Source organism: Lygodium microphyllum, unplaced genomic scaffold, assembly GCF_053477565.2.
Source record: "Lygodium microphyllum isolate KBCC unplaced genomic scaffold, Lygodium_microphyllum_v1.1.10 scaffold_40, whole genome shotgun sequence".
Taxonomy (NCBI): domain Eukaryota; kingdom Viridiplantae; phylum Streptophyta; class Polypodiopsida; order Schizaeales; family Lygodiaceae; genus Lygodium; species Lygodium microphyllum.
This window is the reverse complement of record NW_028229523.1, coordinates 480,324-500,699: the sequence shown is the minus strand read 5'-3', so window position 1 is coordinate 500,699 and position 20,376 is coordinate 480,324. Positions and strand designations below refer to the sequence as shown.

Below are 20,376 nucleotides of genomic sequence, written 5' to 3'. Positions count from 1 at the left end.
CATAGAACACTGAAAAGGAACGCAAGACATGTTTCGGATCCACAGTGGCTTCCAGAACATCTTCCGTTGCAGAGTCCGAAAAAACTTCCTGATTATGTTGCACATAATCGCCCAACAAAGTGTTAGCAAACTCCAACAGGTGCTCCCAATCAACCTCCTGGGAGTCCACAGAATCAGAAGCAACCTGCGCATAGGAACGATCCTGATGATCCATTATCCCTGCCGAAGTATGCTTGGTGCGTTTGCCCGCTGGCTGGAGGTCAGGAGCAGGGGGCATCTCCTCTGAGCACGGAACCATGTCCTCGGGTTCCTCGTTGTCAGAATCCGGACCAAGAGCTGCCACCGTTTGGTCTATGAAAGCCAGATCCAGGCTAGCCATATTGTATCAGCACGTATGTCGGACAGAGGCCGAGCGAAAAAATCGCGGGGGGCAGAGACACGCAGGCCGCAACTGGGCGCCGGTACAGAAGCGCACGGACTGTTCCGAAGCAAGCGGAGCCCCCTTCCCGGATTAGGGCAGGTCGTCACACCCTCCTGTTTCTACAAATGAAAGGCGTTCAATCTTCAGGCGTCGACGGGGCCACAGCCACACTGACGCAGAGGAAACGAGCATAGGCAGCGCAGGTGGGCAGTCGTCAGGCGAGCTGGATCCGACAGGCACAGGCGAACAAGGGCGGGACAGGCGGGCAGGCTCCAGGCATCGACGGTGCGCAGGTCAGGCGAGGGCAGGGACAGGACTAGGCTGCGTGGCGACGGGGCAACCTGGCTCGTGGGCTACGGGGCGCGCAGGCGACAGGGCACTCAGGCGACGGGGCGCGCAGGCAATGGGGCGCTCAGGCGACCGGGCGCGCAGGCGACGGGGCACTTAGGCGACGGGGCGCGACGGGGCACTCAGGCGACGGCCTCTCTCTCTCTCTCTCTTTTTCGTAAAAGGTAATTGTATTAATTACGAAAAAGTACAAGTTTACATGATTACAAGATACACGATGACTCTATCCCATTGTGTGTAAAGAACACACTGTCTCTCGACAATAACCAGACGACCTAAGAGTTACAAAGTCATGGCAAAGACGCAGAGGAAATCTCTTTTTTTTCGTAAAAGGTAATTGTATTAATTACGAAAAAAATACAAGATTACTGGATTGCAAGATACATGATGACACAAAGTCATCATGTGAGTTTTCTCTTTCTCGCTCTCTCTCTTTTTCTGATTACAAGATACACGAGGGCCCTAGGCCAACGTGTGGGGAAGCCCCGTAGTAATGCACTGAAAAGGTTACACCACTCATGGCAACGACCCAGAGGCAATTGCCATATGCCACGGATGCAAATCCTCCCGAGGGAGCAAGTCGGAGTGTCGGATGATATCTAGCTGCCAATGCAAGAGCCCTTTAAGCCTGGCAATATGTCGGGGTACATTAGAGGCCGAATCAAAGAGAAAAGCATTGCGCGTGGTCCAAATGTGCCAGCATCCCCAATATCTGAAAAAGTGAAATAAGATCTTCTCATGCAACTGTGGCGGTGCGGGATACTTCGGGCGCACAAAAACCCAGTCGAAAGGAGTTAGCGAGGATCCCACCACCGCGCGCCAAATGTGCGACAAGAGTGACCAGATATTCTTGGCGAGCGGGCAAGAGAGAAAACGTCCCCAAACAGTGTTAGCTTTCTCTCCCAGCCATTGGTGATCTTGAACAAGAAGATGATACACCTGATTAGTAGAGGCCTTTTCCAGACTCAGGCGGCCTACAAGGTCCCAGTCCTGCCAAGGGCGATCCACAGTCAAGGCAGGAAAGGGTTGCCGACCCTGAAGCTTCGACGAAAGCTGCTCCCACAAATCACGGTATCCACGCGGGATCTTAAAGAGTCGCCGAGCAGTCCTAAATGATACGAGGACATTGCAAGTGGCAAGGGTAGCATCCGCAACCGACGTCACACCTAAACGGGCCATGCGATTAAATCTTGGTCTGAGTTGATGTTTATCTTCCCATGAAAGGAGTCTCGATACTGCCAACAATTCTAGCTGAAAGGAGTTAGTCTGCAAGCGGTCCCCTACTGGGTGCCAACAGGCCTTTTGGAGCACCACTTTCCAAGAGCCGACCAAGTGCAGTAACAAAGAGGAAGAGGGACTGGAAACACGAGAGTCAGCATTAAGGACATGCCACCAAGAGGCCCGAAGCCGTGTGTTGCCATGGCGGAGCCCGCTGTCCTCAAGAAAATAACGGGCTATGATGGTCCATGGGTGATGATCCACACACATGGCACGAAAAAGGGACCAACGGAGAGCTAACATATGAGTGTGTGCATCCAAAATAGCTCCTCCACCCATGCGCTAAGGGGTACATGCGTGTGACCATGAAATCCAGGAAATGCCGGCCTGCAGTGAATCCTTCTTCCATAGCATGAAACGGATGGGATGAGTGAGGGCCTTCAAAGTAGTAGGCATCCATGGCAACAAAGGCAGGAAATACGTTAGCATTGGAAGCATGATTGTCTGGGCCACTTTGAGGCGGACATGGAATGGCCACGCTTGCGACTTCCAATACATAAACTTCGCCACCAATTTTTGTGAAATCCACTCCAGCAGGGCTTTTGGCCGTACATCCACCCCCAATGGGTATCCAAGATGCCTGACAATGGAGCCACGGGAAACCACCTGGCCTTGCCAGCCTAAGGACTGCAAATCCGGCTCCGTACAACTGAGAATGGCTGACTTAAGGGCATTGATGCGAAGCCCAGAGGCCTGACCAAAGAGTGTCCAAACATCTAATGCCCTTCGAATGTTGTCCCTGTCCGCCTGCAAAATCATAAAGGTGTCATCAGCCAAAGATTGGCTAACGAAGTGCTGACCCAACGGAAGAGACAGCCCGGCCAGCTGCGCAGAGGCTGCCATGGAGGATAACATTGAAAGGACCGGGTGAGTCGCCAGGGCAAAGAAGAGAGGGCTCAAAGGACAACCCTGTCTGACCGAGCGTGCAAGGACAAATGGCTCTGTAACTCCACCATTAAGCATAACTCTGGAGGAAGCCTCAGCACTAATGGTGTAGATCAATCGGGACATTCGGGTACCAAAGCCCATAGCCGACATGAGGTCTGCAATGAAAGACCAGTCCACATAATCAAACGCCTTTTCCAAGTCCAATTGGATCAATACCACTTCCTGACCGGAGTGCCGCGCATAGTCAATAGCCATTTGCACATTTAAGATATTATGCAGAATGTTGCGGCCCTTAATGAAACCATATTGGAGAGGATGCACAATAGCTGGAAGGTGCTTGTGGAGCCGATTCGCCAGCACTTTGGAGTAGATTTTATACATGGAGCCCATCAAAGAGATTGGTCTCCAGTGTTGCAACTTTGACGGCGAAGGGACCTTTGGAATTAGTTTGATAAGGCCTTCTTTCCATACGGAGGGCATGACCCCCGTTTCCCACACCTGCTGAAACATGGCCACCAATGGCTTCACCAACTGCGTGGCCGAGGTCTGAAAGAATTCATTAGTGAGACCATCCCAGCCAGGACTTTTATCATTCGGCAGGTGCAACAAAACGTCCATAACCTCTTCCTCGCAAATATCCGTCTCCAAAGCGGCTTGCATATCAACTGGAACCTGCTAGCGGACCAGATGATAGAAGACCGAGCGGGCATGCGTAACCTGGCTAGAAGGCGAGGAAGAGGAACCAAGAAGTTCCATAAAATAGTTTCTGCACATAGTGACAATGGTCTGCGGATCCGTGACCATGCGACCTTCCGAATCCTAGAGTCTGGTCATATTTTCGCGAGCCGGAGACGCATGCAAGGCGCGAAAGAACTTATGAGACTGGCAGGCGCTATCTTGCATTGTGTCCATCAAGTTGTGCAGCTTGGCCTGTTGATAAGATTTCAACTGAAACACTTGAATAAGATGGGCCAACCACCTCTCCAGAGACAGCAGAAAATCATCATCAGGGGAATCCAGGAGCAAGGAACGGACCAAAGCCAGTAAGTCTTCTGCTGCATGTCGACGTCGTCGGCAAAGCGAGGCATGGTGGATCCCATACTGGCGAGCAACCCGCTGCACATTAGAGAGCAGCCGTGCAAATGAAGGCCAGCCCTCAGAGGAGAAGTCCAATAAGAACCTCTCAATCAGCTGCTGCATATAGCCCTGGAAAATTGAATGCTTCAAATAAGAGGAGTTGAAACGTAAAGGGAGCCTATCCAGGAATTGGTGCAATAGAGTGTGCCCGCATCTCAAGCTGGAGGGGGAAATGGTCCGACAATGCATATTGCCGCAAGACCTTCATTTCCAGCATCTCGGGAAGAAAATCATCGCCCTGCATGATATACATTCTGTCCAGTCGCGACCAGGTAGTTGCATATTGTGCGGAATGAAAAGTAAACCCTGAAAAAGAAGGGTGAAGCCACGACCAAAGATCTTGCTTGAGCACGTGCAAAGCAAAGGAACTCCACACCCGGCTTTCCGGCGTATCCATTATCGAATGCCCTGAAGTGGACTGAGAAGAGTCAACACACATATTGAAATCTCCCATCAAGAACCCCCTTCGGCCGAGTGACATGGAGCCCTGCAAAGTGGACCAAAGATCCCGTCGGGATGCGGGATCATTCGGAGCATAGAGGCCCAACAGCCATAAAATCTCTCCTTGAAATAAGACTTCGATCACCAGAAAGCGGCCCTGCACATCATTTTTAACAAGGACAGGCTGATATTTCTCATGGACAATCATCAGCACGCCCGAATAGTGCGTAGCATGGGTCCCTGCATAAAACAGACGGAATCCATGACAATCCATCACTTTTCTTGCTTCACCGTGACTTTTGTGCTCAACTGCACACAATACATCCCACTGGTTCTCGTGCAAGACGGTCCACATGGCATGTTTCTTATGGCGAGAGCAAATGCCTCCACATTCCACGTGACTATCTTCATGTATCCTCAAAGAAGGAAGTCAGGAACGAGGCACCTGCTGCCTCGATTTCACCTTTTCCGCGAGAGCATCCAGGACACCCTCATCCAGAAAATCAGCCAATACTGCAAAAGAATTCTGGCGACCTGCTTTGGAGGTAGAAGGGAAATCCACTGCCTTGGGAAAGGGGCGGGGATAACGCCGATCCCAGGGTGTAATAACATTTCCTTTGGCATCGAACGCCAGCTTGGCAGATGGGCCTCTAGGGCCGTCGGTATAGGCTCTCCTTGGAGACTGATTGCGGGGGCCCGACGGGGCCATAGGACGCGCAGCCTGCTGTGAAGTGGCCATTTCTTTCCGGCGCGTATACGTGCGCACGGAATCCTGGGAAGCGGGAGGCCCGGGATCCGCCAGGCCTGCATCCAACTTTTTACCTTTTTTAGGACGTGCCTCAATCCAGTCAGTGCGACGGGAATCCACACTCAGGACCTGTTGTTTGCCTTTATCCATGACATGAGGAGACTGAAGGGCTTCCTGGGGCGTGGCATCAAGCACCATGTCGTCCTTGGGCAGCACAACCTGCACATCCTCCGAAGACGATTGCTTTTCAGGGCATTCGGCCATGAAATGCCCCAATTTACCACATGAAAAGCTGTGGCCCGCAAAGTTGCCCCATTTTAAGCGAAAATACAAAGGATGCATGCCCGAACAATTGAGGCGAAGCCACGCGGGCCTTTTCCTGGCCGTGTCCCATAGCATGCATAAACGGTTGCGGTTCATCGCCCTGAGGCTTGGGGGAACCAGCACTGTTCCCACAACTGCCATCGCATCCTTCAACATGGGCCAATAGACCGCCGGACAGTTTTCCACCTCTACCCACACCAGGCATTCGCGTAGAAGCAGACGCTGGAAGTCGGCCATGGGGCGCCATGGCACAACATGAACCAAGCGGCGATCAAAGAATAGCGGCAACTTGGACAGGAGCTCAGCGCGATGCGTTTCCGATTTCAGCAGGACCTCATAAAACCCGCGAGGTCCAAGGAAGATCTCCTCAACAGACTCCCCTTGCAATAGATGGTGCAGCCACTGGCGAATATGCGAAAGCACTGGGATCCTGCCAGTGAAGAAAAGTATAACTGCACGGTCATAGAACACCGAGAAGGATCGCAAGACTGATTTGGGGTCCACCGTGGCGTCCAGCACATCATCCGTTCCCGCAACAGAAAAAGATTCGGTATTATGCTGGACATAATCGCCAAGCAGAGTATTGGCGAAGTCCAGCAAATGCTCCCAGTCGATTTCCTGCGAATCCACAGGATCAGAGGCCACTTGCGCATAGGAGCGTTCCGGAGGACTCATTGGCTCATCAGGCGTATGCTTGGAGCGTTTGCCGGCAGGCGGCTGTTCAGAACTCGGCGGCAACTCCTCCATGCATGGCACCATATCTTCCGGCTCCTCTGCATCGGAATCAGGGCCAAGGGCTGCCACCGTCCGGTCAAGAAAATCCAAATCCAGGCCAGCCATACTGCTGTCTTCACACAGAGGGCGAGCTCTCCCTCTCTCTCTCTCTCTCGTTGTCTCTCTCTCTCTCACTCGCTCTGCAGGTCCCGCAGACCTGCAAAATCAGTGCACCACCCGGCTGCAGCAGCAGGACTGCAACGAAGAACAGGACAGACACGCGCAGATGAACCGGGGCGCCGTGTAACGGGTCAAACACAGGAGGCTTAAACGGGGCTGCGTCAGCCCTGCACGCTGACGCAGAGCAGTCAACCACAGGCGGAGCACTCTGCACAGGTCAGACGTCGACGGGGCAGGCGCCAAGGGGTCAGGCACAGGGCAGGCGTCGACGGTGCAGAGTTGAAGGGCACTGCAGGTACAGGCGACGGGCAGCGTTTGACCGGCAGGGCAGACGTCAGACGTCGACGAAGGCGGGCACACAAAGGCGCAGCAGACGTCCGGCGAGCAGTCGTGAGGCGTGGATGAAGGCGGGCGCAGGTACAGACGACGGGCAGAGATTGACAGGAGCATGTACAGACGGGCGGGCGTACCTGCGACAGGCGTAGCAACGGCAGGTACAGACGGGCGCAGCCACGGGAGGTACAGACAGGTTCAGCGGCTGCGCAGAGACCACGATCTGGTCGCTAGGTCACGGGGGTTGAAGGTCCGCCATCGCTGCTCATCGCGTCCGCCTCCACCTTCCTTCTCTCTCTCTTGTCTCTCTCTCTCTCTCTCTCTCTCTCTCTCTCTCTCTCTCAAGTGCATGCACACCCATGCCCACACACATACATGCAGTCGTGTGGCAGGTAGCCTGACATTAAGGGTAGACCCTCCAAAACAATCATCGCAGAGGAAATCTCTCTCTCTCTCTCTCTCTCTTTCGTAAAAGGTAATTGTATTAATTACGAAAAAGTACAAGTTTACATGATTACAAGATACACGATGGCTCTATCCCATCGTGTGTAAAGAACACACTGTCTCTCGACAATACCAGACGACCTAAGAGTTACAAAGTCATGGCAAAGACGCAGAGGAAATTGCCATATGCCAGGGACGTAAGTCCTCCCGAGAGAGCATGTCAGAGTGCCGGAGAAGATCTATCTGCCAGTACAACAGACCCTTAAGCCTAGCAATATGCCGCTGAACATTATAGTCGGAATAAAAAAGAAAAGCATTCTGAATGGTCCAGTTATGCCAACAGCCCCAATATCGAAGAAAGTGAAACACGATCTTCATATGTGGCTGTGTCGGTGTGGGGTATTTGGGCTGCACAAAAACCCAATCAAACGGGTATAGCAAGAAACCAACCACCGCTCACCAAACGGCTGACAAGAATGACCAGATTTTCTTAGCGATGGGGCAAGAAATAAATCGGTGACGGGCGGATTCCACACTGGTGGTGCAAAAGAAACAGTTGCCGTTGGAGATTCGACACTTGGAAAGAGCTGAAGCAAGCGGAAGACCACCAATCATCACCCTCCAAAGAAAGACCTTATATTTGAAGGGTATCTTGTTCAACCAACCCTCCATCACAGTTGCCCTCCACCATGACCGGGATTTATGCAATCCCCATAGAGTATTAGCTTTAGTAACCAGCCATTGATGATCTTTAATCAGAAGATGATACACCTGGTTAGCTGAAGCCTTTTCTAAATGTAGCATGCCTGCAAAGTCCCAGTCCTGCCAGGGACAATCCGAAGCAAGGGCAGGAAAGGGTTGTCTGCTCTAGAGCACCATCGAAAGCTGTTCCCATAAATGCCTGTAACCACGAGGGATCCTGAAAAGCCTCCTGGCTGTACGAAAGGATATCAACACATTGCGACTGGTAAGGGTGGCATCCGCGATTGAAGTTAAACCCAAACGTGCCATGCGGTTGAATTTTGGTCGAAGCTCATGTTTACCTTTCCACAAAAGTAACCGCGAGACTGCCAACAATTCCAATTGAAAAGAATTAGTAGCCAAGCGATCCTCCCCTGGATCTCTCTCTCTCTCTCTCCCTCTCTCTCTCTCTCTCTTTTCGTAATGGATGTTATATTTATAAAGTACTAAACAACAAGAGAGTTACAAAAGTCATGGCAAAGATGTAGAGGAAATTGCCATATGCCAGGGAAGTAAGTCCTCCCGACGGAGTAAGTCAGAGTGCCGAATGAGATCTATCTGCCAATGCAAGAGGCCTTTAAGCCTCGCAATATGTCCCTGAACATTAGAGGCCGAATCAAAAAGAAAAGCCTCTCTCTTTTTTTTCGCCTCTCTTTTTTTTCGCCTCTCTCTCTCTCTCTCTCTTTCGGAATGAGTGATTATATTATATCAAAAGACTGAGAAAGTACAAAAGTTGCATGAGAAAAGAACACAAAGGAGTACAAAAATCGGGGAAAATTGCCTCTCTCTTCATGGGATTAACCACCAAATATATAGAATTTAATATAGCTTGTTCAACTTATTTTACCCACAAAAGAAGTTGATATGTTTGGTGGAAGCTTTGCCAATGGGTAAGGTGTTGAAAAAAGAAAGTTGCAGCCACTAGGTGTACAAATTATGGAGCAGCCTTGAAGGCATCCAATATCTCTTTTGGAGTTAGTTTGATCCATAGTCACTACTTAATCATTGGACTATACAAAGGAAGATTTCTAATATGAAAGTTAGCAAATACTAGATTGTTGGGCCTTATGGACAATATGGACAGCTCCAAACCATGCCAATTTTGGGTCGTCACTTTTTTAGACTCTACAGCAATCACTATATGATTGTGCTTTGTTAGGTGATGTGAACAGTTCCAATTTTGTGTTTTCTTGGGATTTCTAATACATTTTTTGTGATAGTGGCATTCCCATTAGCATAACTTCCCTTGTAAGTCAATCACCTTGAGACGTCTATCTATATGATATAACACTTTTGAATGAGACAAGCCTTTCAGTGAAAGAAACTCTGTGATTTGGAGAGACTTTAACCAATGGGGAGACTCTAACCAAGTGGAGACTAGAAAGATTGAACTAAGTCTAGAAACCATAACCTAGGAAGCAGCCTGCACCCATGTTGATAAACATTCTTTGGACCAATTTAGCTGGCAGGTTGAATGGCTATTCACTCGAGCTTTGTAATAGATTTCCCCTTGTTATGTAATTCTTGATATGGAAGTCCCTTACAGGGCTGCTTTGTACTTGTTTTTTTGCCTTGGGACACTTTGTTCTGAGGTGCGTTAATAGAAATTTTTGCTTCTCTGTAAAAAAAAAAAAAAAAGTAGAACCTGATTCCATTACTTAAACCATGTACATTTGTAGGCCATATACATGATCATGTACCTCTATCCTGTGTTATTTTGAAATATCCAATGGATTCAATTTGTTCTTGTTTGCATCTTTGATTGGCTTCTCCAACCAGAGGATTTATGATGCCTATGGTCTTTTAATGTGTAGGTGTTCTACAACATGGCCAGGCCTGGTCAAAAATGTATCACATTGCAAAATTTTTTGTATTTTCTACCAGAAGAACAAGCCGCAAATGCATTTTCTTTGTTTGTTCATAATGAAGCTGGCGAAATTACCAAGGGCTCTTTCATGAAATGGGTTGTTGATATGTACAAAGAGCGTAGAGCCCTCTGCTTGACATTAAATGACAACAAAACAGTAGTTGAGAAGCTACATCATGCTTTAAATGTGGTAGGTGCCACTTTTATGTCCAAACAAATATTGTGTTAGATGCTTCCATCAGAAAATAATAACTAACAACAGCCATTATTTGTCACAAACTAAACGAGAACTGTTGCATGTCCCTTTGCAGGTGCTTGCAATGATTCTTATTGCTGTCTTCGCGTTGATTTTTGGCCTTGAAACATCCAAAGTTCTTCTTTTTATCTCATCTATAATAGTTCCATCTGTATTTATGTTTGGAAACTCTGCAAAGAACACTTTTGAATCCATCATTTTTCTATTTGTTACACATCCATTTGACGTTGGAGACTGCGTTGTTGTGGATGGGCAGATTTTGACTGTAGAGGTGAGCCATTTATATGAGATTGTTATTGAAATACCATGCTTCTCTAAAGTATTATCAACACATCAACATCAACTCAAACTCATACTAGATTTATTTTATGGTGAACAGGAAATAAATTTAATAAACACCATATTTCTCAGGTGAGGGAATTTTTCTTTAAATGGCATCGTCAAGTAATGCATAATGAAGGCATTATGGAAAATTAAATATAAACCAGAAAGAATTATCTCATTCTGTATACTGTATCTAATCTTATAAAGCATTCAAACTTGTCGGTTCCAAGCTATTACTATTCAAACTAGTATCCGTCTACGTACATATATGGTGATAGCTGCTGATATGCTAGCTTAAAATACAAATAGAAAGACCCTCATTGTGAAAGAACCTATGTATAACACAAGGTAACCACGAAAAAATTCACCCCTGAAATGTTCCACTCCCAAAAATGTTGCATTTCAGCCTGAAACGTTTCACCTCTGGTTACATCCCAAGTGAAACGCCACATTGAACAAAGGAATAAGACATTTGAAATAATATGGTCAACAATGTACATCCTAAGTGAAACACCACATTAAAGAATACAATAAGACATTTAAAATAGATATGGTCAGCAAAAAGAGAAATTGTTCTTATTTTCTTGGAGTGAAATAGATAAGCAAAATATTGCATATTGAAACATTTCAGTAGTGAAATGCGTTTCACGTTTCGATATTGGCGAAATGAGTTTCACGGTTACCATGGTATGACATCAGAACATGATGCTGCTCAGTTGCAAAGCAGTTTGCATTTGTCACTTAGGGATGGCCCCCTCTCTACCTCTACCGAAGTCTTTGAAATGTCCATTGATGCTTGCGAAATGAGTGAATCTAATAGTGAAGCAATCTCCACCTCCATTGAGTGTGGATCCTCAATAGGCAAAGGCTCCAAAGGCACCAGAGTAGGTGCCCAACTGTCACCTTGATCTCCAAGGACATGATGTTCAACATCCCCCTCTACAGCTAGAAACTCCACGAACCAAACGTCTCAACTCATGTATTCCTCCTGTGAAATGGAATCATAAAGCCTATATCCCTGGGACTATGAGCTATATAACCCACGATCACCTACCTTTTGGAAGCCGGCTCAAACTTATCCCACTTTTTCTTCAGGATGTGAACATAAGCATCACACCCGAACACCTTGAAATACCTCAATTACCTCCAAATGGAGGAAGGTGGGCAATAAGGGAGTAGCCACCGCTCCTAAGTCCCTTAAGAGTCTTCTCCTTCTTGATGTTATTCTTGTCTTGCCACAAATGTGGCATGTAGACTCTCATTGGCTTTATCTTGCTTGGACTTCTTCTTCTTCTTCTTCTTCTTCTTCTTCTTCTTCTTCTTTTGTTGGGAAGACTGACATGTCAATGTCTCTGACTTGGGAGCATTTTTGAGTTTTGAGTTTTTCATCTTGGTCCAAGACCATCGAAACCAACTCCCCCACTTAAGAGTTTTTGTCTGCCCTGAAGCAATCAAGGCAAAATAGAATACATTGAATCGAGACAATAATTGTGAGAGGAGAGTTATCACCATGTCCTCTGAGGTAATCGCCTTCCTTGTGTTTTTGATCTACATCTGCAAACTGCCAAAGCTTGTTGACATGCTCCCACATAGAAGAATACTTTTTGGGACTCAAAGTCTGCATTTGAACCTCTAAAGATAACCACTTCATAATGGTTATCCGATTGTATATTTGATCCAACTCCAACCATATCTCTCGAGCCACAGTCAAGTGCTCGATGTGAACAATAACAACTAGAGTACGAGAGAGAGAGAGAGAGAGAGAGAGAGAGTATATTTTTACGAAAAAAAGAGAGAGAGAGTATATTAACGTCTCTAAAAGGCCAATGTGAGAGAGAGAGAGAGAGGAAAGAGTCTCGCGGTTGCTTTTGTGGGAAGGTAAACATGAGCTTCGACCAAAATTCAACCGCATGGCACATTTGGGATTAACTTCAGTCGCGGATGCCACCCTTGCCAGTCGCAATGTCTTGATATCCTTTCGTACAGCCAGGAGGCTTTTCAGGATCCCTCGTGGATACAGGCATTTATGGGAACAGCTTTTGATGGTGCTCCAGAGCAGACACCCCTTTCCTGCCCTTGCTTCGGATCATCCCTGGCAGGACTGGGACTTGGTAGGCCGGCTGAATTTAGAAAAGGCTTTAGCTAACCAGGTGTATCATCTTCTGATTAAAGATCATCAATGGCTGGTTACTAAAGCTAATACTCTATGGGGATTGCGTAAATCCCGGTCCTGGTGGAGGGCAACTGTGATGGACGGCTGGTTGAACAAGACACCCTTCAAATATAAGGTCTTTCTTTGGAGAATGATGATTGGTGGTCTTCCGCTTGCTTCAGCCCTTTCCAAGCGCCGAATCTCCAACGGCAACTATTTCTTTTGCACCACCAGTGTGGAATCCGCCCGTCACCGATTTATTTCTTGCCCCATCGCTAAGAAAATCTAGTCATTCTTGTCAGCCGTTTGGCGAGCGATGGTTGGTTTATCGCTACGCCCGTTTGATTGGGTTTTTGTGCAGCCCAAATACCCCACACCGACACAGCCACATATGAAGATCATGTTTCACTTTCTACGATATTGGGGCTGTTGGCATAACTGGACCATTCAGAATGCTTTTCTTTTGGATTCCGCCTATAATGTTCAGCAGCATATTGCTAGGCTTAAGGGTCTCTTGTACTGGCAGATAGATCTTCTCCGGCACTCTGACATGCTCTCTCGGGAGGACTTACGTCCCTGGCATATGGCAATTTCCTCTGCGTCTTTGCCATGACTTTGTAACTCTTAGGTCATCTTGTTCTTGTAAAGAGATAGTGTCCTCTTTACACATGATGGGGTAGACCCATCATGTATCTTGAAATCATGAAAACTTGTACCTTCTTCGTAATTAATACAATTACCTTTTACTGAAAAAAAAAAGAGAGAGAGGAAAGAGTGGATGCAAGCATTCAATTTATCCCAATGTACCTATACCTTGAGCAACTCAACTTTATCATCTGTAGAAAGCTTGGAGGCATCAAAGGCTAAAGGATAGTGTATATCCTCAATTGTGAGCTCTGCCAAATCATAGGACTCCAAGATAGTAAGCATCGTTACCCTCCAGATGTGGCAATTCTCCCCATTGAGCTTTTGATCCGAAGGAAGAGCCAATAACACGGGGATCTTACGGTCCATAATAGCTTGAAACTTCACATCGATCTTAGAAGACACTATCCCTTGAATAACCTACACAAATACAAGGGCAGCCCCCTCTAACTCCACAAGCGATGTTTACTAGGGCTTCCTCCGGTTGTCCCGAACATGTTTCAACTGCCGAAGGAGATGAAAACTGAAAATCTGCTCCAAAGGCTGAAAACGCAACCTTATATTCCTCACAAACAGCAAAAGCTTGCAAAAAATAGTAGCTTTACTCCTTTCCTGCACTTTACCTATTCATCTCAGTCTCCAAATGCTAAAACCCAAACTTTCTTTCTTAGGGCCGCATGTATCCTAAATATAAAGCATTGGGTTAGACAATAGCAATTAAGAATGTGTAAAAATTTTTAATGAGCTAACGTCCTCCCTTGGGCAGTGTTAGTTCATGGTATGGTTATTGTTTGATACTATTTGGACTATATTGAGAAAAAATTAGTTCATTAGTCTTTGTCTATCATTAGTTTTAAAATGTGATTTAATTGTTATGTTTATTGTTTGTAAGCTTTGTACATTTGCTTATTGAATAATTACGTAACATTACAATATAAGTGTGTGTACACAATATGTTCACTTGTGTCTATGCGTATTCTTAAAGTACAAAAGCAATCGATGTTCTCATCCTTATTGCATGTTTACTTATCTTTTTCACGATTGTTTCATGTCACATGAATTAAAAATAGACAAAACTTTATCGTCAAAATGACTAGATTTTGTGAATTGTATACAATTGTTCAAACAATATAGGAATAATATTCGCATATGCGTGCATGGTTTGCTAAAGTCTCCTGTTCACGTCTGCTCACGATGAATCAGCCCTTCAATGTTGCTCTGACACCATGTCGGAGTGCAATGAATGTGGAAGCGTGTGGACAAGGCTGAAAGACAATGAGCATGGGAGAAGAGGGAGAGAGAAAAGAGACAATAGAACACAAAAATCTGCAGTAAATATCCTAAACCATCTAATGATAAATCTGATTGGCTGATCATTTTAGAAAATCATCTGGGCACACAAAAGCCTAGTCCAACCATAGGGATGAAGGCTGAAATGTAGACGAAGGGGAATGCCACCAAAATTGTTCCTCCAAGCTGGTCCAAATTAGCCTACAACCCTAAGGAACCCAAAAGTATTTATGGATATAGTAGAAAAAATAAACTCAAGACTGACTAAGAATGTTTAACAGCTTATAGAAACCTCAAACCCAATCATCCTATGAAACTTATCGCATTTCATATGCTTATCAATCTAGTCGAGCAACCTAGATGTGACTAAAAATTGAACTTGCAACCAGTCCATAGCACAAAATGGATGGGCTGCACCAATTCTTGCAATCCTTTTATGTTCAAGAAGAGAAAGGCAAGAAATAGAAGATTAAAAGTACCAACACCGTCTATGAAACTTTGAGGCACACACATATAGGCCAATCCTAAGATTTCCAATACATAAACTTGTCATGGATGCGAGAAGATACCCAATCGAGCAATGCCCAAGGGGTCGTACCCACCCCAATGGGATATCCTAATTGTCTATGATCTCTCTCTCAGAAACAATATCACCTTGCCAACCCAAGTCCTGTAAATCTCTCTCCATACAACTAATGAGAATGGACTTCTATGCATGTATAGGAGATGTCCACCCAAATACTTGAGATGGAAAAGATAGAGTAGTGGCAACTCTAAAGAAATGCTCGTCTACAAAATACAAACACAATCGTACGACAAACACACAAACTGATAAAGAAACATAGTTAGAGTTAGGGTTAACACAAAGACAATGAACACAAAACATAATCAAATCTAAATAAAGAATGAAAAGATACAATGCTCAATGGAAAACGAACATAGGGATATGAGCAGAAGAGTGTGTCATACTCTGATAGATTGGGAAACGCAGCAAGCAGCCTAGGAAGGTGTCTGGCAATAGCAAACACAGTAGTGGGATGTTGGATCAGTGAGACAGGTGGGTAGTCAAGTGCTGAAACCTGAATACGTAGTGAGCAATAATGACATGGCAACTGTACAGATGCTGAAGACTGCAAAATGCAGATTTTGATGATGTTGTAGGCAGGGCAAATGCAGAAAACAGTAAAATGGAGCAATAGGGCCGACATGGCAGAAGAGCAACAGGCTGACAGACTGTATGGCAGCTCCAGCAGGTGAGGAAACAGTAAACACTTGCTATTCCAGCCTAGGACAACAATCACCAGCTGGTAGAGGGCTTCAGTACAGCAGAAAAAGGCTAGAAGGCAGGCACCTGATGGTAGACAGCGATGCATGCCCCCCGCTCGCACGCCCTGTCCTGCCTGCACTCCGCCTTTTCCCCTCTAGCCGCCCGCTGCCCCCCCCCCCCCCCCAAACGCAATCTCCCCCGCCTTGAGGCCTGGCCAGGCGGTCACAACGCCGTTTGGAAAACGACAAATTTCCCCCTCCCCCACCCCCCCACCTCTAGTTGCTTCCTCCCCCTATAGCAACTCCCCCCCTCCCCCCCCCTCTCCCCAGTAGCACAGCAGCGTGATAGGTAGGTTCCTAGCAGAGACACGCAATGGAAACCTCTGTCAGATGTCGGCGCATTCTGCGAGTGCCCCCCAGTCAAACACCTTGCGCATCATCCTCTCTAAGGAACAACTCTTGGCCATCCGTGCCACAGAGCTAGAGTTGAAAGAAAAAGCGATCTTTGGTCAGGTCATAGGACACTCCCCATCGAGGGCCCAGCTGCGGGAGGCTCCACTCCACGCTGTGCATTGGCATAGCGCAGATTGTGGAGGCAATCCTCATGGACCAAGGGATCTTCATGGTTCGACTCACCTCTGCGGATGCAACTCGTGAGTTAGTGGAGAGCTCGCCCTATGCCTCCACAAAGGGGGTCATCTACATGGTTCCCTGGTATAGCAGCTTCACAGTGGAGAAATTTGTGTTCCATAATAGATTTCTCAGACACCCAGTCACCTTGCTATTCCCTGGATCGGCGATAGAGTACCGCCAGCTAGTGGAGGACTTTGGACGGCTCTTCGGCATAGTTCTTTCTGCCTCCTTCGCGGATGTAGTGATAGCTGTAGGAGTCCCAAAGGTACGAGTAGCCGTGAAAGACACAAAGAGTATACCAAAGTTCCTGGAGATTGAGGCAGGAGGTCACTCCTTTAGGGAGTAGGTCATCGTGATTGGGCAACCAGGGCAGTGCCTACGCTATCACGACTTTGGGCATTAAGCAGCATATTGTATGCGTTTCGGAGCCAAGGAGGCTCCGCCGACAGGCCCACAGGTGGACGCTGATAGCTTCACACTTGTCCACAGACGACAGAGAGGGAGACGGCAGGGGCGGCCACAGTCAGCTCCTCAGACGCAGCCTCGATAGTAGGGAGCAGGAGGGCGTGCAACGCCCCCTTGGCAGAGCACTCCGCAGCACGCCCCCCCCCCCCCCCCCCCGACAGGACCGCAATCCCCCACAGCCACCACCTGCGCATCAGACTACCTCACCCGAGATCCCACAGCCCCCACATCCACCCCCCACCTCCCAGGCTCCCCCCACTGACCCTGCCCCCCCCCCCCCTTTCCAGGGCCACAAGCCCCCTCAACACCCACCACATACCTCTGACCATCCCACCACCACTCAATCCTCTTTCCCCCCACCACCTCCCCTGCCGAGCACCCCCCCTGATCCGCACCCGGTTCAAGTGATTCCCCCCCAGACCCACCCCCCCTCCTCTCATAGGAGGTGATGAGCCACACACGTCGACATCCTCCTTGCACCAGCAGTTTTCCCCCTCCCACACAACCACCAGCTCATCTATCCCTACTGCCCGCCACACTTTCCCGAGACAGGCACAATTGTTGCCACAGGAGTTCTTCTGCAGTGACCCGTGGTCCTACTTGAGAGTTGCGGAGCGCGGAGAGTTCCCACTACTTCTAGAGGTGGGGATCTTCATGGTTCGCAAGTAAAGGAGGGGCAAGGTCCATCTACTAGCACCACCAGATAGACCAAACTACACTATTTTATTTCAGTCCTCTCACTGAGGGGATTGGACGACGGCACAGATAGAGGAGGAGTTGAAGAGTCAGGTGGCGGACCACATCTCCCAGTGGATGGGAGAAGGACTAGCACTGTTTGCACAACAGTGGCCTAGTTGTATGATGGACATTAACTGGTGGGCTAGTGCCGAGGTCCCACACTTGAGCATTATCTTCCAAGCCCCTCCACAGTGGAGTGCTCCGAAGGATGTGATTGAGTGGCCCCTGGCATAGGCGGCCCATTTCTACTAGTGCACAGAGTCATGACTCTCAGCATGGCTAATAGATGGATTGATAGTACCGCCTGGAGCATCTATCACCCCTATGGTCCCGGCCAAGGACCACCATGGGGGACTAGAGTTCACCATCCAGACTTGCGGCAAAGCTTACTTGCATGCCCCATAGTTTTTCCTCTTTATCAGCAGCTTCCACGCTGAACAGATTCCTATTCGGTCAATCGCAAGTTTTCCCATGAGCTTACACCTTGCATCCTGGAATGTGAATAGTCTCCACTACAGTGGGGCACGTCGTTCTAGGAAGTTGATTATTCGGAAGGAGCTACAGTTTGCTGCCCTTGCTCGACGGATCGACATCTTACTTCTATAGGAGCACAAACTCACTCCCACCTAGGCCCAACGGGTAGGGAAGGTACTCCCGAGTAGCTCACACACTTACTGGGAGGACACCATAGGTGCACACAGCAAGAGTGGAGGTGTATGCATCTCTATTGGCCGGAGTCTCACCACCTGTGTACGAGACCACAGGACAATAGTGGCAGGGAGGTTTCTATGGATCAAATTGGATATTGGGGATTCGTGCCGTGGAGTCCTCAATGTCTATGTCCCTACGGAGGTTAGGGTACGCAGCAGGTTCTGGGTGGAGATCGCAGAGGGACTCCCAAAGGTGGACTCCTAGATCGTTGGAGGAGACTTCAACAACTTGGAGGCTTTGGGGGACCAGCAGGGAAAATGTAGAAACTACCAGGGCATGGCCGGGGAGGAGCACGAGGCATGGGAGGTCTTTCTACTGGCAGTAGGAGCACACGATGCCTAGAGAGACCTTGCCTTCCACAGGAGGCAGAGGTCACTGGACTTCTCTTGGGGATACAAGCGGCTAGGTGGAGTCCTGCTGGAGCAGTTGGACAGGTTTTATGTGGGAGAGCGGGGAGGCTCTTGGGGAGGTCAGATTGGGCAATTGGGGGGCACCACGTTGTCCGATCATTGTCCGGTTCTCTTGACACTAGATCCCCCAGCATCTGCCCTAGACACACGATCCTATTAGATCCTTGACTCGATCTATTGGAGGGAGGAGGTGACGAGACAGATAGAGCAGATTTGGACCAGGGAGTGGGGTAGGAGGGACCGGATTGCAGAGGAGGTTGCAGAGGTCCTAGCTAAGTCGAGCGGAATCTGCTAAGAGGCAGTCATACAGGCCAGGTAGTAGAGTTTGGGGGAAGAGAGAGCACTCCGGCAGGACCTTGCAGCCACGCAGATATTATTACAGGAGGCACCAAGGGATCCCATCCTCCACGCACAGGAGGTGCGCGCGCGAGCAGTCATTGCTGGCCTAGAGGATAGGGGCTTAGAGTTCTCTTTCCGCATCTCAACAACTTTCTGGGCGCGGAAGGGGGACACGATATGCAAGGAGTTTTTCCAAGTGCACCAGCCTCGCACCTCAGGAGAGCAGATACACAGCCTTCGAGATCAGTATAAGAGGACTCGTTCTAGCCTAGATGAGGTGATGGAGATTGCACCCAACTACTACAGACGCCTTTTCCAACAGGAGACAGCTTCAGCTAGAGGGCAACGATGTAGGCAGCAAGTCTGGGATCACATCCGGTCCCTCGTCACAGAGGAGATGGGATGATCCCTCCTAGCCCCCTTCACAGAGAAGGAACTAGAGGAGGCTTTCCATACACAGGACAGGTAGAAATGCCCAAGAGAGGATGGCCTCTCTAAGGTGTTCTTGACTACCTACTGGGAAGTGGTGAAGGACCCCCTACTAATGGCCTTCCAAGAGATTTTCACTTCAGGACAGATGCCACGGAGCCTTTCGGCAGGCCTTATCAGTCTTCTCCCAAAAGGGAGAGACCGGTTGGAGCTTTCTTAGTGGAGACCGATCACCTTATTGTTAGTGGCCTATAAGGTACTGGCAAAGATCATTGGTAGGCGACTATGCCCCGTGCTTCTAGACATCATCCATAACACACAGACAGGCTTTGCCTAGGATAGGAGCATCCTAGACAATGTATTCACCTTCTTTGAGGTGACAAAGTGGGCTCAGCACAATGGGCAGAGACTGCGCGTACTACTCTTGGATTTCGAGAAAGCTTATGACAGGGTGGACTGGGATTTCCTAGAGGGCACCACGGTGAGGTTGGGTTTCCCCCAGGCTTGGATTCGCGGAGTCTCTGCACTTTACAGATCGGAAACCAGCAGGGTCCTCATAGGTGGTAGGCGAGGGGAGGAGTTTTGGCTAGAGAGATCGGTCTAGCAGGGCTGCCCCCTATCCCCGTACCTGTTTCTACTCTTTGCAGAGGCGATGTCTCACTTCCTCAAGTCATGTGTGAGTGGATTACGTGGCCTCTGACTTCCAGTGAGAGAGGAGATTGAGTTGCTAGATTCAGAGTATGCAAATGATACAACACTCTACATAGAGGACAATGAGTTGATGTTGGAGAGAGTGAGGCTGGCTCTTGAGGTGTTCTGTTCTGCAATGGGAGCGAAAATCAACTGGCGAAAGT

General features: G+C 48.3%; 1 protein-coding gene across 1 annotated transcript in view; it reads left to right on the top strand.

Annotated features, from left to right (window-relative positions):
• LOC148009097 (mechanosensitive ion channel protein 5-like) overlaps positions 1-20,376 on the top strand; it is a 243,735-nt gene that overhangs the window by 151,989 nt on the left and 71,370 nt on the right. The window contains exons 5-7 of the mRNA XM_087673813.1: positions 9,812-10,054; positions 10,176-10,391; positions 10,500-10,531. Of these exons, the coding sequence (XP_087529939.1) occupies positions 9,812-10,054; positions 10,176-10,391; positions 10,500-10,531 (491 nt within the window). The remainder of the gene's footprint in view (positions 1-9,811; positions 10,055-10,175; positions 10,392-10,499; positions 10,532-20,376) is intronic.